This window comes from Mustela nivalis (genome assembly GCF_964662115.1).
Source record: "Mustela nivalis genome assembly, chromosome: 12".
Classification (NCBI taxonomy): domain Eukaryota; kingdom Metazoa; phylum Chordata; class Mammalia; order Carnivora; family Mustelidae; genus Mustela; species Mustela nivalis.
Window position 1 is genome coordinate 38565599 of NC_139031.1, and position 24260 is coordinate 38589858.

The window sequence follows — 24260 nt, forward strand, 5'->3', positions numbered from 1 at the left end:
GCATAGGTTAAATCTCCCCCTTCAAAGTTAATAGGCAGAAGAAACTATAAAAGTTTAGTTCCAATCCTAAATTCCTGGATGAAGAACTCTGACAGATCCAGCTTTTTCAAATGTTTACCCCTCAAGCACCCAATTAAGGCTGGGACACAAGAGTTATATTTTACAAAAATGGTTGCTGAAGGCTCATCATTGCTGTGAGGAGGAAGCAGGAAGTTCCTAGCACATGGGACTGCCCATAACTTAAAAGAGTTATCTGCCCGGTTGGAGCCGCTGCCGCCAAGTCCGGATTCAGTCTCGCGCGCCGCTGACGCTCGCCCTCCCGACGTGCACTCCCGATTCCTTTTGGTTCTAAGTCCAAAATGGCAACTCTCAAAGACCAGCTGATACAGAATCTTCTTAAGGAAGAACATGTCCCCCAAAATAAGATTATAGTTGTTGGGGTTGGTGCTGTTGGCATGGCTTGTGCCATCAGTATCTTAATGAAGGACTTGGCAGATGAACTTGCTCTTGTTGATGTCATGGAAGACAAACTGAAGGGAGAGATGATGGATCTCCAGCATGGAAGCCTTTTCTTCCTTAGAACACCAAAAACTGTCTCTGGCAAAGACTATAATGTGACCGCAAACTCCAAGTTGGTTATTATCACAGCTGGGGCACGTCAGCAAGAGGGAGAAAGCCGTCTTAATTTGGTCCAGCGTAACGTGAACATCTTTAAGTTCATCATTCCTAATGTTGTCAAATACAGCCCAAACTGCAAGTTGCTTGTTGTTTCCAATCCAGTGGATATCTTGACCTATGTGGCTTGGAAGATAAGTGGCTTTCCCAAAAACCGTGTTATTGGAAGTGGTTGCAATCTGGATTCAGCCCGGTTCCGTTACCTAATGGGGGAAAGGTTGGGAGTACACCCGTTAAGCTGTCACGGGTGGCTCCTCGGGGAGCATGGAGACTCCAGTGTGCCCGTATGGAGTGGAGTAAACATTGCTGGTGTGCCTCTGAAGAATCTGCACCCTGACTTAGGCACGGATGCAGATAAGGAACAGTGGAAAGAGGTTCACAAACAGGTGGTTGACAGTGCCTATGAGGTGATCAAACTGAAAGGCTACACTTCCTGGGCCATTGGACTGTCTGTGGCAGATTTGGCAGAAAGTATAATGAAGAATCTTAGGCGGGTGCATCCAATTTCCACCATGATTAAGGGTCTTTATGGAATTAAAGATGATGTCTTCCTTAGTGTTCCTTGCATCTTGGGACAGAATGGAATTTCAGATGTTGTGAAGGTGACTCTAACTACTGAGGAAGAGGCCCGTTTGAAGAAGAGTGCAGATACACTCTGGGGGATCCAAAAGGAGCTGCAGTTTTAAAGTTTTCTAATGTACCATTTCCCTGTCTAGACTACGACAGGGTTTTAGTTGGAGGTTGTGTACATTGTCCTTATTATCTGATCTGTTACTTAAATAATATCAAAATGGCAGAAAGAAAAAACATCAGTTTCCTAAATTTCTAAATACGAATGGTTCAGTAAACCCTGCAGCTATACCCTGATGCTGGATGATACCTGCCTTTATAGTCCTAAATGGGTTCATCTCAGAGGCACCACTGCCAATATTGCATATGCAGCAGGTGCTCTTCAAACCAGATGAGTATTTCCTGTGTGTTCTAGGACTTCAGGTTCCTTCACCCAACATGCCTAGTCCATCTTTTCCAGTCAGTCACATCCTGGGCTCCAACGTATAAATTCATTATTGCATGTATCGTGCGTAACTGTTCGAAAGGATCTTACTTCGTGTACCATGTTTGTCAGAATATAGTGTACATTGCCATATAATGTAAAAAGACCATACAACCAACTAAGTGTTGTTGTACCAACTAAAATACCAAATAAAATTTGAACAGTAACTTAAAAAACAAACAAACAAACAAACAAAACAAAACAAAAAAAAAGAGTTATCTGCCCATTTTAGGTAGGGTGTTCATGCATTTTTGTTTTCCTGTGGCATTCTAGTTTATGCCAATGTTTTAGGTATAATCACTAACACTGTCTGTCCCCTTTTGTTTTCAAGAGCTCTCCCTTGGATGATACATATCATCTTAATTACAGAGATCATTGAGGGTAACGTCGTTCTTTTACTTGAGAGGACAACTGAGACCTAGAAAGAGTAAGAGACTTTTTCAAGGACATCCAATTAGTACTATATCTAATAGTAAAATTCAATGTGCGTTAAAGCATTTTAGATATTAGTTTGTATTGTCGAATCCATTCTCTTCCATCATTCCACCGTGTGATTGACAGCATATTATTGTGAAATGTTTGGTTAAAATTCAGCTGAATTTCATAATCAAGGAATAGAGCAACACCAACTCAATTCAGGAACACCAGGATCCTAATTAGCATCCTGAACAAGAGGCCATTCAAAGATGGTAACATTGTTCTGCAGAACTTTTCTTGGAATGCAAAATGCTATTATAAATACAGTGTAATGTCACATTGTTTTTTGTTTGTTTCCTTCACATTGACTGAATGGAACCTTGTCTTGACTCTACCATTAAAGGTATCTGGGCTCTTTTTAAAGTAACATTCAGCCTGAAAATTTAAGCACTAGCAAAAGAGAGCTTCCCTTCCAGAGGGCTACATAAACCAGAGGATAACATCTTGAAACAACTCTTCTCTCAAAACAGACATCTTTACCATTCCAAAAAAGATCAGAAATGTAGCCCTTCAGGGAAAATATCCCACTCCTGGGGAAAGGTGTACTTCTGAGCTTAGTGTGAAGCAAATGTTGTGAAGGAGGCAAATTTGGTAACATTTTAATATTCTTAAACCATTCCCTCTCTCCATCCTTGGTGATAACACTTCCCCCATCCTTCCCTCTAATCTCTGAGTCTTTTTATTTTCTCATCACTTTTTTACTTTGAAAATTTGTTCTCTGGAAAGGAATTTTCACATTTCTATAAAAAACAGATTAGATATTCAGTTAATAGATTTAGTTATTCAGTTATTTAGTTATTCAGTTATTTCTCCTAAAATTCCTGTACCATAAGTCTTATGTATAAATCTCAAATGTTTGGAAATCTAGAAATTAAATTTTTTTAAGATTTTATTTATTAATTTGAGAGAAACAGAGATAACCAGAGAGCATGAGAGGGTGGGGCAGGGAGAGGAAGAGCAGGCTCCCCACTGAGCAGGGAGCCCACAGTCTGCCATGCCATGGGGCTGGATCCCAAGACCCAGAGATCATGACCTGAGCAGAAGGCAGACACTTAACCCACTGAGCCACACAGATGCCCCTAGGAATTAAATTTGAGGTATTAGCAAACCACAATATTTTGGGGGTAGGTAGGACTTCCAACTCCTCAAACCATGCTAAGTGTGTTGTACTCCACCAACTTCACCTAATAAAGGCTAGTTCTGCCTTCTAGTTTAAGGTATCTATCTATCTATCTATCTACCTATCTACCTCACAGAGCTGAATGAAGCCCCCTTTCAAAATATTCCAAATTGGAAAATTAAGTTCAGAGATTTCCAGTTGCAAAAGCACCCTAAAAATACGTCAAAATGATCAATAACTACTATATATTTCAACGTCAGGAGCTGAGAGAAAAAAATCACAGGCGAAAGATGGAATTTAGATGAGTTCCCTAAGGGAAAGCTTTAGATTTTTGCATCTTGATAGGTGATTTTCAGAGGAAGCTGAATTATGACTTTTCCCAATCAACTCAAACTTAAAAATGTCAGCAGCAGCACAATACATTGAACATGCTCACTTAAATATATGCCAGCTGAAATTGTGAAATAGATGAGCTGGTGAGGAGGAATTTAAGTTGGGAAAAAAAGTTCTCATACTTTTTACATGATATTAAAAATAAGAAAAGTAAAAGAAACGTTAAGACCCTGGCTTCATTTCTTACTGTTAATTACTAAAGCAGAAATTCAACCATGTTTTCATTCCCTATAGTTAACTATTGTGTTTTGTTGCATTTTGAATAGGAGAAAGCTCTAAAGAACCAATGACTTTACTGAAATCTAAATTACTGCCAAACTTCAGAGCTAATTTTTTTAACTTGGTGGTCCTCATTTTTGAATAATATTGTATATCTGATTATAACTATACTCTACCTATTTTGATGGATAAATATTAGAAATAACTTGATGTTACCAAAATACCTTTCAAAAGTCTTAATAAAAATAAGTATAAGATTGCAAGGTAGGGGCGCCTGGGTGGCTCAGTGGGTTAAGCCGCTGCCTTCGGCTCAGGTCATGATCTCGGGGTCCTGGGATCGAGTCCCGCATGGGGCTCTCTGCTCAGCAGGAAGCCTGCTTCCCTCTCTCTCTCTGCCTGCCTCTCCATCTACTTGTGATTTCTCTCTGTCAAATAAATAAATAAAATCTTTAAAAAAAAAAAAAAAGATTGCAAGGTATATTAGAGGGTACTGAAAAGTAGAAAAGTACTGAAAAGCCTCAAGGGGTTACTAAATGAGGGATCCCTGAATCAGTTGGAAATTTTCAGCAGTACAAATCAGATGATGATATCAGTGACTAAATTGAAAGTTACTTTAGAACTCCGGGCTGAGGTTATTGTATCATCACCTATATCATTGCATATTTCTAATTAATTTGTCAAATTTTAATCCAAAATATTAAGAACTTGCTTCCTTACACCTTCCAAGCTAATTTTTAGCTCAAGTTATCACTGTCACTAACAATTTTGTGCGGACAATTATTCAAGTATATAAAGACATGAGGAGATAATGTATGGGTGATTTAGCTTAATTCTTCTCTTCTTGAATCCCGCTGGAAGCATAATATGTAAAGGTACTCTCTATATAACTATTCAAAATTATAATACTTTCATCAGTTTTCAAATTAAGGTCAATTTAGTTGTCTGAACTACTGTACTAGGTTGCTGTCCATTGTCTGATGACTGGATTATATTCCCTTAAATTGGTACTTGGGAACCACATTCTTGAGGAAATACATTTTACTAAGGAACTTAGGAAAATATTCTCCAGATTTTTAACTGTTTGCAACTAATTTATTTATTTAGGTCCATTAAGTCAGAGGGGAAGAAGCTAATTCCATCTGATTTCAATGGTTTTAAAAATGACAGTGTGCTCCCCTGAGATGCTGAATGATAGAGAAAAACATCTTTAGCTGGGAGCCCCAGAGACTTCCTTCTTGTCTTGATTCTGACATTGTGTGACTGAGAACAAGTTACTTCCCCAACTAAATGGACTTCAGTTTCATCAGTTTTTAAAGAACCAGTCATTATGGATTATTTTTACAGTCACCTCCATTTGAAAAAAAAATTATGCTTTTGTTATTCATATTAGAGCAAAAAACCTCCTTGATGCTACAAAAGGTCTGCAACAATAGCCAAAATGAGTAAATACTAAGATGTGTAGTTTTTTTTAATGTTTCTTTCATTTTATTACATATGTTATTAGAAATTTCTAATTGCTATTATTTCTCAACAGGTTGTACCTTTTCTTAGAAAGTGTACAATTACAGACGAAACTTGAACATTTCAGAATTGTTCAAAATCCAGCATTCCTAGGCCTCAAATGATCCAAGTACCTTATTATTTTAGTTCTATTTCTCCACTTCCCCTTATTAAATTTAACTGTGGTTTCTTTTCTTCCTTTTTAAAATTATTTCACATTTATAGGTCTTTTCTCCTTTATTCAAAGTATCTAGAATTTGAGAACTGAAAGTTATCTAGCCCATTGTGGGGGGGAATACCATACTTTTTTTCTCAATGTGAAAAGTATATTCAGAAAAGTATATGTCAGAAAAATATGTAACCTATAAGTAACATATTAGTCAAAATTAGAAACATTTGTCTACAAGCTCTGCTGTTCAATATGATTTTCTAAATGACAAAATTTGCTGAATATTTATTTCAAAGACTACACTAGTCTTTGTGATAACAAATTTGTTTGATTTCTTTAGTATTTATTGTAACAACTAATGTATTTCCTTTTGAACCAACTTTATGTTTTTCCTACACTAATGGGTCTGTTTACACAGGGAAAGTTTCCTAGAAAGATGCATTTTCGAAGAAAAATAATGTTGGTAACTACCCTAGAATTTGCTAAGATTTCAATACAAAACTCCAAGTTCTTAAAAGCAGGGGGATTGAAAAATAAATAATTCATTATGTTATTATTAAATCTGGAAATATTTATTGAAATCTGCTATTTCTTGGATTATAGTAAACATGTGGTTATATGAAGTTCAAAAAGATAGATGATATATTAGCTTATACAAATATTACTTTCATCACCTGCCTCTTAGCCACAGTCCTTGATTGATATTTGGTAATCAAAAAAGATTTCTTAAGTGGATTGATTAAAGATACATCATTCAGTTCTTTATGCCCTTCCATCAAAAATACCAAATCAAGGGGCACCTGGGTGGCTCAGTGTGTTAAAGCCTCTGCCTTCGGCTCAGGTCATGATCCCAGGGTTCTGGAATCAAGCTTCACATCGGGCTCTTTGCTCAGCAGGGAGCCTGCTTCCTCCTCTCTCTCTCTCTCTCTCTCTCTGCCTGCCTCTCTGCCTACTTGTGATCTCTGTCAAATAAATTAATAAAATCTTTAAAAAAATACCAAATCAAAACCAACAAAAAAATCTAGTTTAGCTTGTACATTCTACAAACCAGAAGTACAATAAACAACTCTAGTCTCATAAATATGACAATATAAATAAAATTAAAGAATTTCTTCAAAGATATAAACTATTAAAACTCACAGTAGGAATATTTACAGTCTGAAAAGACTTATAACAATTTAAAAATTAAATCAATAATTAATATCTTTGCACAAAAGTAATCACCATACCCAGACAGTTTCACCAGTGAATTCTTCCAATCAAGTGGTCAGTGGGGGAGTGGGGAGGGGCATGAGGGATGACACCAATTCTCCAAAATCTCTTCCAGAAAACAGAATCAGAAGAAACACTTCATAAATCATTTTATGAGACCAGAATTACCCTCACATCAAAATCAGAAAAAAATTACAATGGGAAACTACATATCAATACTCAATACTCAAACATGGATATAACTGAAAACATCTTCAATAAATTATTAGTAAGTCAAATACAACAATATATGAAAAGAATTATATACAATCACCAAGTAGGATTTATTCTAAGTATACAAAGTTGGTTCAAAATTCAAAAATTAATGACTATAAACCACCCCACCATCAGACTAATGTAGGAAAATCATATGATCCCATCAATTGTCAAAGAAAAAGCCTCTGACAAAATCTAATACCCATTCATAATAAAAATTCCCTGTAACTAGGAATAGAGATAAACTGCATTATTTGATAAAGAATATTTTCAAACAATCTACTGCTAACATCCTATATAATGATGAAACTGGATGCTTTCCAGCTAAGGCTGGAAACAAAGCAACCCCTCTTATCAGACCTAGTCAACATCATATGGAAAAATCCTTGTAGTGTAATAAGCCAAAAAAAAAGGAAATCAAAATTACACATTTTGGAAAGGAAAAGATAAAACTAATGCAGGATACAAGATTAATATCCAAAAGTCAATAATTGCTTTCCTATATACCAATAATATAAAATTTAAATTTGAAATTTATAACAAACAGTAAATTTTAATATAGCACTCAAAAATTTCAGCAAGAATGTGGAGAAAAAGGAACACCCATGCAGTGTTGATGGGAATGTAAACTGGTACAGCCTCTGTGGGAAAGAGTATGGAAGTTCCTCAAAAAATTAAAAATAGAAATGTGAGATGATCCAGTAATATCATTCTATTTACTCAAAGAAAACAAAAACAGTAATTTGAAATGATAGATGCATAAAGCTAACAAAATATCTACAGAACCCAAAAGGAGAAGTAAAAAACACTAGTGAAAAAAATCAAAGATCTCACTAAATGAAGAGATATTCTATGTTCATGGATTGAAGATTCAATTTTGTTAAGATGCCATTCTTCCCAACATGATTTATAGAAGCAATGCAGTCCCAATCAAATTCCCAGAAAGCAATTTTGTAGATATTGATGAATGGATTATAAATTTTACATGAAAAGTTTCTAAAAGAGCCAACAAAACAATTAAGAGAGGAAGCTGGAGAACTCCCTCTATATGATTTCAAGACTTACAAGACTACAGTAATCAAGACTGTAATAATGACAAAGTTATAGTCACAGCCATCAATGAAAGAGAATAGAGAATCCAGATATAGCCCCACAGGAATATAACCAACTGATCTTCAGCACAGGAAAAAAGGAAATTAAAATCATGTCTTTCCAACAAATGGATAAGGAAAATAAGGTGTATGTGCGCACACACACACACACACACACACACACACACACACACACAACCTAGAGCATTACATGGCCATAAAAAAGGATGACTTCCTGCCATCTGTGACAACATGGATGGACCTAAAGGGTAGTATGCGAAGTAAAAGGCGGCAGACTGAGAAAGATAAAAACCGTATGATTTCACTTATATTTGGAATAAAAAAAAAAAAAGAACTGGGGCACCTGCATGGCTCAGTCAGTTAAGCACATGCATTCAGTTCAGGTCACGATCTCAGGGTCCTGGGATTAAGGCACCCATTGGGCTCTCTGCTCAGTGGGGACTCTGCTTCTCCCACACACTCTCCCTCTGTACTCTCTCTCCCTCTCTCTCCATAAATAAATAAAATCTTAAAAAAAAAGAATAAGCAAACAAAAATCAGAATCAGACCTATAATACAGAGAACAAACTGCGGTTGCCAGTGGAAAGTGGGATGGTGACATGGTCAAAATGGGTAAAGGGTTAGCTTCCAGTTATGGCATGAATAAGTCACAGGAATAAAAGATACAACAAAGGAAATATAGTCAATGATATTATAATAGCATTGTATGGTGACAGATAGCAGCTACATTTGTGGTGAGCATAGTGTAACATATAGAAAAGATGAACTGCTATGTTGTATACCTGAAATTAATGTAACATTGTATGTCAACTATACTCAAAAACAATTTTAAGAAGGAAAAGAAACTGAAAACAATATATAGAGAGAGATGGCAAGTAATCTGAAAAAATATATATACAGATGGTAAATAAGCATATGAAAATGTATTCAACTTTATCATTAATGAATTGCAAATTAATTAATACAGAAGTGGCTGATGGGATCTAGGTATCTTACTCTGTGAGTGAGAGGGGCAAATAAAGTAGAAGGCTAAAATGGCCCATGTGATAATAGGCTAAGGTCAGAGACATCAGTAAGAACACACATTTAGGTCAACAGACAGCTACATGTAAAAATACCACGTATGTGAGTATTCATGTATTAGTATAGACACATTTATATTTTCAGCCCTGTTTGACTTAAAAGGACCTAGAAGCAAAGACACACAGTTATTCATTATACAGTAATGAACACACCTAGCACAAAATCTTGGTTTCTAATATCACTCTGCAATAGAGCCAGGGCCCCTTAGAGAAAAAGCCAACACTAGGACTGGGCCAGAAAACACCAATTAGTATGGAATATTTGGGGAGCAAATGCTCAATGGACAAAGCTGAAATAATTTAAACAACAAAATAAATAGTACTGGATTTATAACCCAAAGTATACATTAAATAGCTTATACTGATATAAATAAATAGTTGAATAAAGAAGTGGGAGAGACTAGACAAATTTCACATGCATAAGAATTTCAAAAAATTTATGCAGATACTTTTTCCTTAAGAAGATGGAGCACAGCTCCCTATCCCTGACGGGTGGGCTGCACATTGTGGCTTCCTTCCTGAAAACTCAGTGTAGAAAGGAGAAAAACCACAACTTTATGGTGGGGAAACCTCAAGGCAGGTGACCAAGCTTAACATCAACAGTGGTAACCGGTTAGCACATACTATGTGACCTTGATATGATGTAATGAAACGGCAGTCTACCTCTGTGGTCTCTCCCCAAAACACATAATCCTGATATAATCATGAGAAAAACAGCAGAAAAATCTCAATTGAGGTACCTCCTACAAATTACCTAACAATTCCCAACAATTGTAAGGTTCTCAAAAACAAGAAAAATCTAAGAAATTTATAATCAAGATAAGAGTAAAGAGACATGACGGGGAGAAAAAATGTAATGTGGTGTTCTGGATAGGATCTGGCAGAGAAACTAAAAAAAAATCTGAATATAAATTCTATACTTCAGTCAATACTAGTTTATCAATATTGTTTAATTCATTGTATAAATGTACCAAACTAATTTATTAGCAATAGAGGAAACTTGATGTGGTGTATATAAGCACTTTGTATTATCTCTGCAATAATTCTTTAAATCTAAAACTATTCTAAAAAAATTTAGATGTCTGTCCATGAATACACGCACATGAAAAATATTTCGCTTCCAATCAATGAAATACTGACCTGGTCTTTCCAGCTGTCTCTAGAATGCTTATGTCCTTGATATACTGGTCATCTAGAAAAGCTAAGCCTGGAGATTTGTTACTCTTTATTTTCTCTTTGTAAAGGATATTATGGGAACCACAATGACAATCTCACTAAATATTGTCAAAGTGCAGAACACATTTTACCCTACAATAAACATAAATACCTCATTTTGATCCTACTAATAAGTCCACTATACAGATAGAACAGGTGTTTTTCCTATTTTACTGATAAGAAAACTAAAGTTCAAAAAAATCTAAGCATCCATGGAGTTGCTTCAGTGACCTGGAATAAGAAGGCTTTTCAGGGAATGCATGGGTGGCGCAGTCAATTAAGCATCTGCCTTCAGCTCAGGTCACTACCCCAGGGTCCTTGGATTGAATCAGCATCAGGCTCCTTGCTCAGTGGGGAGCCTGCTTCTCTCTCTGCTGCCACTCTCCCTGCACCTAACAAATAAATACATAAAATCTTAAAAAAAAAAAAAAAAAAGAAGAAGAAGAAGGCTTTTCAGAGAGCTAAATTACCCCCTGCTTTACAGATAGGTTTTTCTATATAACATTTAGTAAGAAGGTATCCTTATAATTTAAAAATAGTTTATTTGCTCTATATTATAAGGTCTACTGGGACTAAAATTATCGAATGTATTAATGGAGGAAGTGAAACACACAATACTGTGGGCAAACCAAAATCAAACAAACATATAGAACAAAACAACAAATTTTTAAGTCAAGCTCTTCCATAGGCCTAAGGAATAAGAAAGTTAAGTGTGAGCACTAAGCGATTTTGTAGATCCTTATAACACAAAATAAAACACAGGAAGGACTTTGCCTCTAAGAAATATTTAAAATGGACTTATTTGGTAGTATGTTAATAGTTTGTACTAAATCTGGCTTTATTCTGTTCACAAGGTATGATGGTTTGGTTAATCTGAAGTGAACCTGAAAACCTTTTGCATCCAGACCAATAAAATGAAAATTAGTAATATATAAATTTGGTTTGGTTTGGTTAATCTGAAGTGAACCTGAAAATCTTTTGCATCAATACCAATAAAATGAAAATTAGTAATGTATAAATAACCCCAATTACTGTGCAATATTAGAGGGAAGAATTAATTTTTTCTCCCTTGCCAATATCTGCAAAACACAGCTCTTTTAAATTAAAGTCAGTTGGGCAAGTTGGAGAAGTTATCTATTCTAAAGCTTAGTTTCTATGAGTCAAGGTTAGCTTTATGATTTAGCTCAAAGGCTTTTCTACTTACATCTTCAGATCTGTTTTGACTTGCAAATAGTTCTTACTAGGAAAACTAAGTAATGAACATAAAAACAGTATTTTTGTTCCTCTATCTTTTTAATAACCAACTTCTTCACTTATAGAATTTCTACAGGGATACTATACTTAAATACTTGAATATATTCCATATATCCTAATTCAATATCCTCTAGAAAAATGTCAGCCTCTGTGTGTACATGTTTGTGTGGTTGTGTTGAAGTCACAAAACCACTACTGAAGTGTTAAAAAAGAAAACAAAACCCTGTGCTTCCTTTACAATACAGCTATTGTATCTGATAATTTGTAAACACGTTTCATAGCTGAGCTGGAAGGCCCAAAATAATTTTCTGTTTTATAGAGAGTTCATATTTATATTTCAAATCACACACACATCAAATATATGCAGTTTATTTTGGGTGACATCATTAGGCAACAAGTCATTTGGCTTCACTGTTGAGGGAGTTATTTCTAATTAGATTGCTTTGGCCACCTCTGTATTTATAATACTTTGTATTTATTTTGGACATATTTATGACAGCTGTTTTAAAATCGTAGCCTTCTTATCCCACGAACTATAATTTCTGAATCTTTTTATACTGATCAATTTTTTTCCTGATTGTGAATCATATTTCCCTGCTTTATTGCCTATCTGGTAATTTTTATTTGTTGCAATGCACTACTAAATATTGTGTTTTGACTGTGTCTATTTTGCTATCTCTTATAGAAGAGTGCTGAGCTCTGAGGAGATAATTCGTTTACTGGCAGATCCCATACTCTGCCAACACTGAGATTGGATTCGTTCATTGCAATAGTATCAAGATTTCTAAAGGCGAGTCTACTTAAATGAGGCATCTGCTCTTCAACTCACCAGGATGTTCACAGGGTCCCAAAGGCATTTAAGCCTAGGACTCTTGATCTATATAATGTCCATTAGCTTGTTTTTCAAGCTTCTATCTCACTCAGCTCCCATTTTTCCTCCTTGCAGTCCTCACCTTTACTCTATCTACAGGAATAAGGTCTCTGGCATCCTGCATTTCTGTCGGCTTGAAAAATGTGTAATTATTAATGTTGAGTGGCCTGGAGAGCATATTTTTAATTCTAGAGTGCATATACTACAAAAAAAACTCTAAGAGAAAAATGTTTCTCAAAATCTTTCATTCTAAGCACTCAGCAACTCTTTCTTTCTTTTTATTTAGAAATTACTTTGAGTGCCAGGAAAAACACAGCAGCTACAGGGCTGCTTTTCTTCTCATACAAACAACAGTGAGAGGCAATTCCCAACTGGGCTGGATTATTCAAATTAGCCATAACTCAAAATCCTTCACAATGAGCTCGGGAATTTATTTTATGATTTATTTTGCAACTGGCATATCATATTTCTAATTAATTTTTTTCTTAGACTAATGCTAAAATGAGTTTGCCTTTCCTGAGAGCTCCTACATGTCAGCTGGTTCAAGTACAAGAATGCAAAAAAAAAAAAAAAAAAAGGTGATGTAAAATATATTGTGAATATATTTTACTAAAGATATCTAAACTAAAGATATCTCCTTGGTAAAGAAGAACTTTTTATATGAAACTAATCAAGAATAGGTCTTTTTTTTTCAGATTGGAGAAAAGTTTAATGTTTTAGAAAATAATTATTCTGGGCACCTGGGTGGCTCAGTGGGTTAAGCCGCTGCCTTCGGCTCAGGTCATGATCTCAGGGTCCTGGGATCGAGTCCCATATTGGGCTCTCTGCTCAGAAAGGGGCCTGCTTCCCTTCCTCTCTCTCTGCCTGCTTCTCTGCCTACTTGTAATCTCTGTCTGTCAAATAAATAAATAAATAAATGAAAAGAAAATGATTATCCTACCTTTATGCCTTTTAAATAAATATAATTGCAGGGCTGTATATGAGTAAAATTAAGATAATATCCACTTCCTTTTTAAAAAGGAAAACACCACTACTCCTTCTACATTATTAACAGAATTAGGGGGAAATTCCAGTAACCGAAAAGAGCACATTGCCTTTCTTTCTTTTTTGAATCAATATAAATCACCCGGTTTTTTCCCATGACTTTTTTTCCCCTCAAAAATAATCCCTTAACCTGCTGATCTCATCAAACTGCTATAGAGAACCTTTCCACGCTATGAAAATATCCCTGAGAAGTACAGAGTTGGCTGGGTCACACAACTGGAGGTCCACAGGTCAGAAGGCAAGATAGTTTTCACAGCTTATGAAATGAGTGTTTAATGCCCTCACTTCTGCAGACCAGAACTCTAACCAGGGCTTCTACCCATAGCTAATTCAAATTACAATCATCAGATAGAAAAATTTCTGACACTGGCAGCATTAAATCTTAAAATTCTTTCTTAAAACTATCTTTATCTTGGGACGCCTGGGTGGCTCAGTTGGTTAAGCGGCTGCCTTCGGCTCAGGTCATGATCCCGGTGTCCTGGGATCGAGTCCCACATCGGGCTCCTTGCTCTGCAGGGAGCCTGCTTCTCCCTCTGATTCTTCCTTCCACTCTGTCTGCCTGTGCTCGCTCTCATTCACTCTCTCTGACAAATAAATAAATAAAATCTTTAAAAAAAAAAACAAACTATCTTTATCTTGGTGTTGAGTTTGGTAAGTTCTTTATAGATTTGAGATACCAACTCTCCATTCAATAGGCAGAGACATTTCTGCAAAGAAGACATCTGTTGGCCAAAGAAGATGGCCAACAGACACAGGAAAAAATGTTAAACATCACTCAGCATCAGGGAAATACAAATCAAAACCACAATGAGATACCACCTCACACCAGCCAGAATGCCTAAAATTAACAAAGTCAGGAAACAACAGATGTTGGGGAGGATCTGGAGAAAGGGGAACCCTCCTAAACTGTTGGCGGGAATGCAAGCTGGTGCAGCCACTCTGGAAAACAGCATGGAGGTTCCTCAAAAAAGTTGAAAATAGAGTTACCCTATGACCCAGCAATCGCACAACTGGGTATTTACCCTAAGGATACAAATGTACTGATCCAAAGGGGAGTATGCACCCAAATGTTTAAAGCAGCTAAGTCCACAATAGTCAAACTATGCAAAGAACCTAGAAGGTCATCAACAGACGAATGGATAAAGAAGATGTGAGATACACACACACACACACACACACACACACACAAATGGAATACTATGCAGCCATCAAAAGAAATGAAATCTTGCCATTTGCAATGATGTAGATGGAACTAGAGGGTATTATGCTGAGCAAAATAAATCAGAGAAAGACAATTATCATATGATCTCCCTGATATGAGAAATCTGAAAGGCGGGGTGGGAGATTTGGGGGGTAGGGAAAGAAAAAATGAAACAAGATGGAATTGGGAGGGAGACAAACCATAAGAAACTTAATCTCAGAAAACAAACTGAGGGTTGCTGGGGGAAGGAAGGGTGTGGAGATGGTGGCTGGGTTATGGACACTGGAGAGGGTATGTGATATGGTGAGTGCTGTAAAGTGTGTAAGCCTGATGATTTACAAACCTGTAACCCTGGGGCAAATAATGCACTATATGTTAATAAAAATAATTCTTTTAAAAAACTATCTTTATCATGGTGTATGTGTGTTTGTTTGAAAAAAGAAATGTTAACTCAAAGAGCTGCTTCTAAATTCTCAGGGAACACTTTTCCCACTGGCTTCAATACTTGTTTCATTCATTTAACATATTAGAGAAAAAAGAAGTCTCCAGGTGAAAACTTTTTCTAAGATAAGAAACAATACAAAGTTTCCTAAAAGGTTGAGGCCTCAGAAACAAGCTATTTCCATTTCTACTATGGGATAAAATTTCCCCAGAAAGTAACAAACTCTATACACGTTTTCTGAAAAAGTGGTTGTCAGTATCTGTTTTTGTTTCTTTATTCCCCACACGCCTCAGGTAACAAGCTCAAACTCAGTTTTTCAACACCATGGAAGAAAATGTCTTAGTCCCTTTTCCTAAATAGGTGAGGTCTGGGAGATACTATTTTAAAAACAAAACTTTGTCAATGGAAACAATCAATGTAATTAAAATTATTTATTTAAAACAAGTCATAAAGTCACTTTATATGAAAACTATGCAGTTTGTTTATGTGTTAGTATTACCAGAAGGGAAAACAACAAACTGAAATGAAAACTGGTTTAAAATATTAAAATAGCAAACATTGTAACTTGAATTGGGACATTCCCCATAGTTGAACAGAAATCACAAAACTGGTCCATTTTCAAAACATATCTCCCATACCATCTTCCACCTGGATGATACACACATTAAAATCCTCTACAGATAAGACTGTGCAATAAATAAGACATCTGAAAAAACTAAACCATATCAATTTCATTTTAACCTTTGCCCAAGGAATAAAATTGTTCAAGATTTCCTTGATGACATATTAAAAGATTAAACAAGTAAATTCAACACACATTTGTGAACACGATTAAAAATCTGAAGGAAAAAGAAAGCCCAGTACACAATCTGAGGACGGTGTTCTCTGAAAGCCACTATTCTTCTTCCTAAGTGATCATAACTTTTTTCCCCATTTCATACCACTGGCAAAGCTGACCTACTGAGCCAACCAGACTTAGAGGAAAGTTGTAGCTCCAGCTCTTCTCTATCAAACAGAGATTTACCAAAAGTCCTGATTCAGTTTATTTGCTTACAGGCTAGATGAGCTAATTAAAAGGAACTTGTTTTCCTTTCCCCTCAGAGTTTAAGCCTTTATAATTGCTAAAGGACAAAAATACCCAGCCTGGATAATTGTTTCTATGACTCCATCACCATTGCCTACGAATCCAATTGAGCTCAGAAAGAGCCCCCAGCCCACTCTTCTTCCTACCCACTAATATACACAAAGGACAATTTAACTGAGTACTTAGAAAATCCCCTGCAAAAGTTGGAGCATCAACACCTACTTGTACTTTGAGCATTTGAACTCAATACTCCGACAACTAAAAAAAAAAATCTATGTCATTCTTTGCACAATTCAGTTCAATAGCATGACCCAGAAACTGCCCCAACACAATGGCAGCACTTTGAGTGCTATCAATTCATCGGGCTGCGTGTGAAAAAGACTACCTTAGATCATGTGACTGAGACACACTTTTATGTAGAAAATGTAGATGATGTAGATATAGATCATGAATTACAATCCAAATCTAATACACTATGGCAGCTGGTATAGCTATCAGGCTCAATCCCTCTCTGTAACTCTGGTCCCTAGGCAGGTGAACATTTAAAAAGAAGCCTATAGGCAAAAGTTACAAGACGACCTAATGTAGTATAGGGAGTCCAAGTACAATTTTTACAGGAGACTGATACTGGCAGAACAATTAGGAATTCTGGCAGGTTGGGGCAGAGATAATCTGCCCCCCCAAAATTCTTATCTAACCTAAACTCTAACAACTACCATACATGAACTCAATGATCCAATCAAGCCAGTTTATTTGGTATCACTTTAAAATGTGTTGAGTCTCTACTGATGATATGGACTAAATTTTAACTACAGTTATCAAATTAGTGAGTATCTTTTAATAGGCAGCACTAGTGTCACCTTCTCCAAGAAGCATTAGCTGATCTTCCCATTTGAATATGACCTCTCCTTTTCTAGTCAGTTTTGGTTATTTTGACTTTTCATAAGAACTTACAACTTATTAAGTCAAGATTTAAAGAAAGCAAGCAATGATCATGGAGTGGTATTTTTCTACAGTATTTTACTAAATATATAGTTAATAGTTCTCTATATGTAGTAAGTTCTCAACTAATATTTGTTGACTGAAAAAAACAAAATTGACCTGAGAAAGCTTGCTATTTAAAGAACGTCAAGGTGTGCCTGTGTGGCTCAGTCAGTTAAGTGTCTCCCTTCAGTTCAGGTCATGATCCCAGCGTCCTGGGTTTGAGCTCTGAGTTGCAGAAGCAGGCTCCCTGCATCTCCCTCTCCATCTGCTTGCAGCTCCCCCCTACTTGTACTTCTCTCTGTCAAATAAATAAAGTCTTCTAAAAAATTAAAAATAAAAGAATGTCAAAATGCTGAATGCTTAGATAATTCTTTCGTGTTCTAACAGCAGCAACAACAACAACAACAACAACAAAACACCATGGCTCTCCTTTTAGCAAATTAATTTTAAATTAGCTGAATAATGGATATCACATCATGCGTCATATATTGCTGAATCCAGAACACATAAGACAGGATCTCCTGCCTTCAAGGACATGATAAATATAACTTTGCCTCTTTACTATACAGATATATATTTTTTCCTAATATGCATTAAGCCTTGTAAGATGGTCCAATTTTTAGAGTAATCACAGCCCTATGACTGTTGGTATACAGGAGTGTTCTACATCATAAATGATATGCCTAGTACTAGTTACACTCTTCTACTTTAGACTCTCCAAGCCTAAAAGACCTCAAGAATTCATTTAATTCATAGGCTGACTTACCACTCAAGATCTGACAGGTAAGTCTGTCCTAATTTTTAAGGCAGCAGAAAAGCACATTTCAGTGTCCCATGGTAACTTATTATAAATCTTTTGCTACCTAGAAAAGGTATCTTCCTTATATTGAATCAACATAAGACACAGAGGAAATGAAGAGGTAAAGAAACTATAAGAATTAAATTCAATATTCAAGCAGAATACTAATGGCTTTACATGTGTATATTAAGCAATCCTTGAAAAAGCCAATGTACTTAAAATAGGAACTATTATGCCAACTTCATAAATGAGAAAATTAAGAATCAAAGGATGCATGCATCATACTCAAAATTATACACCTAATAAAGGATAATTTAAATTCTCTAAAGAAATATATAACACTCAAAGAAAGGGGCATAGTAGAGTCCTCAATTTAATTACATTCTTCAGAAACTCCTTCAGAGAGTTCCCTTTGTGCATCAACAGTAAGTTCAGTCACATACTTCTCAGCATTCTTCCCATATGTTCTCCCATTTTTCCTTATGAAACTCACAGCCTGAAAGAGGCAACTCTACTTACCCATCAACTTATCTACATACTCAAGAAAATTTAGTCAGGCTAATTATGTATCTGTAACTGCAAGAGGCTCTCATCAATACACTGGTCAATAAAACCTGCAGTCTTCTCTTCAGGAAGTTAAAGACAAGCAGGGAGACAGACACAAAAGAAGCAAATCACACTAAGATGTAATTGCTAACTGTGTCAGGCAACAGACTCACAAGTAATTAAACAACGTTCTTAAGACTGGGAGGTGAGAAAGGGTTTCCTAGAGAAGATGACATTTAAAGTGAAGAATAAGTAAGAGTTAACCTGGTAAAGAATGTGGGGAAAGGGCTAAGGAGGGGAAAATAAACAGTTCATGTACAGGAAACAAAGTATAAAAAACTCCGAAGTAGGAAAAAATCAAACATAATAGAGGAATAGAATAGAGGTCAATATCTAAAGCATACTGATGAAGACAGAGCAGTACAAAATATGGCAAAGAAGCAGACAGTTGGAGCCATACAGGTAGAACTGTGTGTTCCATTCCAGTGGAAGAGAAGCCACTGATAGGTTTTGAGCAGAGATGTGACACGGTATGATATGTTTTTAAAAAGACTTCTCTAAAAATATGGCTAATATTTATCCCTAACCTCTACTAAAACAACATTACAATAAGTTTTTAAAATCCATAAACTTGTAAAAAACAAAGAAAAGGAGAAAAGATGATAGAAGCAAAATCTGGAATCTGAAAATCAGAATAAATAATGTCTGGTTTTGAACAATGGAAAACTAATTCCAATTCAGAAGGCATGCAATGAGAAGCAATTTGGTTTGCACTTTAGAATCTCCCCAATACTATGATATCTCTGAAGGAAGTATGAGTATGAAGTTTGAAGTATGAAGTTTTCCAAACAGGAAAACACGTTGAAAAAAATTTTCTCCCACTCCCAGCTCCCTCTAGGACCCTGCTACAATTCTTTCCCCAATGGGAAAAACCAGGTCACTGGTACACCTCCTACCTCACACTCAGCTAGAACAGAAAACATATTCTCTGAAGAATTAATTTCTTTCTGAACTAGAAGACAACAGCCAGAGGTTCCATATGGATAACAGAAGAACTAATGAAAGTTTATATATGGTTATATATGGAGTATCAAGACTGTACCTTTCTTCCTTTGTTCTATTCCTAGAGTTATAGGCAGCTAACTTATTTGCCACAGTTGTAAGAGTAAAGTTTATACTCTTCACCAAGTGATTGTGAAAGATTCCTCTCTGTGGTATCAGAGAAAAAATTTACAAATTATGATAATGGAAGTTTTCCATTAAAAGAGCCCTCCTGATTCACCCTATAATGAAACTCTCAGATGACAATTCCATCATACGCAATCCTTTCATATATGACCAGAGAGCCAAGAAGCACTAGACGTTCCAAGAAATATCCTAATATGAAAGGTACACACAGACACCACAAACAGAAATATGAAGTTTGGTGCAAAGACAAACTTGTGGAGAAGACTTAAACACACACACATGCACACATGCATATAGATATAAATATAGATATAGATATATAGAAAGATAATACCCACAACAGTAACTGCATGCTAAACAAACTGAAAATCAGAGGGAGAAAAGAGATCATAGCAATGAATAATATGATAGCAGAAATGAGAAACCCAATAAAAGTGTTAGAAAATGAAATTGGTTAAATCAAGTAGGAAAAAGAACATTAAGAAGAGGAAATAGAAAATTGGAGAAAATATAAGAAAATTGGTTCATTAATCAAGTATGCCCAACATATGAACAGTGGGAGTTCTAGAAAGACATTACAGAGAAAATAGTAAGGGAAAAAATTAAAAATTGATTCATGAAAATTTTCCGGGGCCAAAAAGATTTCCCTCATTATAAAAAAAAAAGCAAAAAACAAACAAAAACAATAAACAATAAACAAAACTTCATGTATCCAGAAAAAAGGATGGAAATAGATTCTTGTTAAAATATATAATTAAGAAATTTCAAAACACTGGGTCAAAAAGAAAATTCTAAAAATTTCCCTGTGGAAGATATCATATTTTAGATTAGAATGGTTTCAGATTTCTCAAATACATGTGAATATAAAAAACTAGTGTATTCGTTTTCTATTGCTGCATAACAAATTATCAAAACTAAGCAGCTTAAAACAATCCTCATTTATGTATTACCGCACAGTTCTGTAGGTCAGAAGTCCAATAAGGCATGTCTGGACTCTCTGCTTAGGCTGAAACCAAGGTGTCATCTGAGTTGAGTTCTCATTTGAAGACCAATGGAAAGATCCACTTCCAGGCTCACTGTGGTTGGCAGAATTCAGTTTCTTGTGGTAGTACTGAGGTCCTTGGTTCCCCACTAGTTGTCATCCAGGGCCTGCTCTTAATTCTTAGCCACTCCCATTTCTCACCCCAAAGGCTTCCACCTGCTTAAAAGCAGTAAAAGTGCACTGAAACCCTCTAATGCTTCAAATATTTGGCTTCCTCTTCTGTGACTATCTAAAGAAAACTCTCTGCTTTTAAAAGACTCATTTGACTGGGTCAGGACCACCAAATAATCTCCCAGTCTTAAAGCTGACTGATTCAGACCTTAAGTATTTCTGCACGATTCCTCTGTAGCAATACTTAGATTAATGTTTGAGTAAATAACTGGGAGACAGTTATTTAGAAGAAAATGTTTATTCACAATACTTGGTAAAGTAGTAAGGCACACTTTATTCAGGACTGTCCTGGTGGGTATAGGGACCACTGCAGTCGGATTTAGCAGTACAAGACAAAGCTGGGCTCAATTCCAAATACAAGGAAAAGTAAGAATGTGTGGCCAAGGAACCAGGTGAGAGTGAGTGGATGGAAAATAGGAAATATCAGGGGTTTAGGGGCATTCTGGCTAAACTGACATGACAAGATTCTTGAAGGAAGGCCAGGGTGATCAGCCATCACCTCAGAGATGGCAGGGGATAAGGAAAATGATTAGATATTGAGGGTGGGGGTTTTTGGCTCAAAATCTTAGGAGATCACCTTAGAATTCTGCCTACCACAACTGGAAAAAAAATGATACATCAACATTTCTTTTTATTTTCTTATTTATTTAAAAATTCTGTTTATTTATTTGACAGACAGAGATCACAAGTCGCCAGAGAAGCAGGTGGAGAGAGGGGGGGGGAAGCAGGCTCCCTGCCAAGCAGAGGACCTGATGCAGGGCTTGATCCCAGGACCCTGAGATTGTGACCTGAGCCGAAGGCAGAGGCTTAACCCACTGAGCCAGCCAGGTGCCCCATACTTTGACAATTCTAAGAAAAAAATATTTCTGAAACCAGAATAGACACCCAAAACTATCAGCTAAGTGTAGGTATATACGAAAGCCATTTTTAGACATGTTGATGTCTTAAAAAATTAACCTTCCATACATTTCCCAGGTAGACACTGAAAGATATGACTACAATCTCAATAATTATATTATGAATGAAACAGCCAACCAGCATCAATTTTTTGGACTGCTTTGCAATTTTTTTTTCAATTTATCATTTAGCTAAACAAATAACTTACTGCTAACAGCCTGAGCTGAGGATAGTATGCATTCATGTGACAATTCTAATTAAAACTAGAGATTGACTCTCAGTTATTTTAAATGTCAAATGACAAGTAAAACACTGTTTTCTGGATAAATATAACACATATCTAAAAGATCTTCTAAAGCACAGGTGTCAGCAATGGTAAAGTCTTTGTTGGTAACCACAAAAGAGAATAAGATTATCCATACATTATTTTGGGAAATACTCAGAGAATAAGGTTATTAAAATGAAAAGGGTAACAAAAAGAACTCTCTTTATTCTCTCTTATTTTCATCCACTTAAAATGAGTTATCTCCATTCCTATGTGAAAAACTACATTAAATTGTCTCTAAGAATTGATTATACAATAATATAGACATCACAAATCAAATACGAGCTATTTGGTAAACACATTTAGAACAACCAGCTTACAATTTTAAGAAACCAACTTAGACCTAACTTTATATATCAGATTCAATTTAAGATGAATTACTCATTTGATATTTGAAAGATTATTCTGCTATGATTGTGGAAAACAGACTGCATAAAGCTAGAGAAAGCCACTAGTTGGGAAACTAATAAACAGACAATGAGAAATGACAAATGAGAAATAAGGGTAAAAAAGATGAGATGGATTCAGAAAGGAAAAAAACAAAAACAAAAACTTGATGAAGATAACTCTCGAATATGCAGCTTCAGACTTCAGATGTAAGTGGATAATGGTTTTCTTAACTGAAATCAGACTATGTGAAGAAATGCTTAAGGAGCAAAGCCTCTGAGTTCAGCATGTGACATATAGGAACCCCAGCCAGGCCTAGAGTTGGTAACAGTCTAGGATGAAAATACAGAATTAGTACTTGTGCTTCTACAGAGTTTGAAGCCATAGGAATGGATGAAATGACTCAGGGAGACAATGTAAGGAATAGAAAGGCAAGCACAGAATCTCAGAGTGGTGACAAGATTATAAGCCAAGTACTGTACCTCAGAAAACACAGAAGAACTGCAATAAAAAGTATGATGGCATAGATATGAAATGCAGCTGAGAAAACTCAGAAGACATCAAATGCCCTGAAATCTCTAAATTGGGCAATTATGAGGCTATTGGAGATCCTAGAAAAAAGAGCTTCGAAGGAAGATGGAGGAAGAAGCTGCATGGAATATAGTTTGGGTATGAGTGAGACAGGAGGAAAACTCAGTTCTCAAACTTGAAACAAAAAACGACAACATGGATGGAACTAGAGCGTATCATGCTTAGCGAAATAAGTCAAGCAGAGAAAGACAACTATCATATGATCTCCCTGATATGAGGAAGTGGTGATGCAACATGGGGGCTTAAGTGGGTAGGAGAAGAATCAATGAAACAAGATGGGATTGGGAGGGAGACAAACCATAAGTGACTCTTAATCTCACAAAACAAACTGAGGGTTGCTGGGGGGAGGGGGTTTGGGAGAAGGGGGTGGGATTATGGACATTGGGGAGGGTATGTGCTTTGGTGAGTGCTGTGAAGTGTGTAAACCTGGTGATTCACAGACCTGTACCCCTGGGGATAAAAATATATGTTCATAAAAAATAAAAAATTAATTAAAAAAAAAATAAATTAAAAAAAAACAATTTTAAGATTTTCTCATGTGATAGTCTAAGGTTTCACTTATCATAGGTCACTATATATTTAAATGGCATCAAGTCTGGTCCGTTAACTCATGAAATAATCAAAATTTTACTCCATAATTCAAGCACCCTTAACTTTGTTTCATTTCCCAGACAAAATCAATGAATGGTCTGATCCCATGTTTGCTTGGTAGGCGAAAATACTGGTATGCCTAATACATATGGATTCTGGTGACATGAGGGTATTTCATCGTTTGATATTTTGCTGATTTTGTTCTTAGAAAAAAAAATGAGGGGCACTTTAAAACATCTTTTTTTCTCCTTAAGGAGAGATAAACTATCTTTGAAGTGTCTCCATTGAAATGTAGTAAGCATACATAAATCACACAAGAAATAGGAGTTAAAAAATAAGCTAGCAAAAATAATGAACAGA

General features: G+C 35.9%; 1 protein-coding gene across 2 annotated transcripts; it reads left to right on the plus strand.

Moving 5' to 3' along the window:
* The first annotated feature begins 263 nt into the window (after positions 1-263).
* On the plus strand, positions 264-1941 carry LOC309844973 (L-lactate dehydrogenase A chain-like). Of its 2 annotated transcripts, XM_082692416.1 has the most exons (2): positions 264-1049; positions 1319-1941. In XM_082692416.1, the coding sequence occupies exons 1-2, from the start codon at positions 360-362 to the stop codon at positions 1502-1504; spliced, it is 876 nt and encodes a 291-aa protein (XP_082548542.1). In that variant the 5' UTR covers positions 264-359; the 3' UTR covers positions 1505-1941. The 2 variants fall into 2 exon arrangements, with proteins under 2 accessions (XP_082548542.1, XP_082548541.1); XM_082692415.1 differs by having other exon boundaries at positions 264-1941.
* The last annotated feature ends 22319 nt before the right edge of the window (positions 1942-24260 follow it).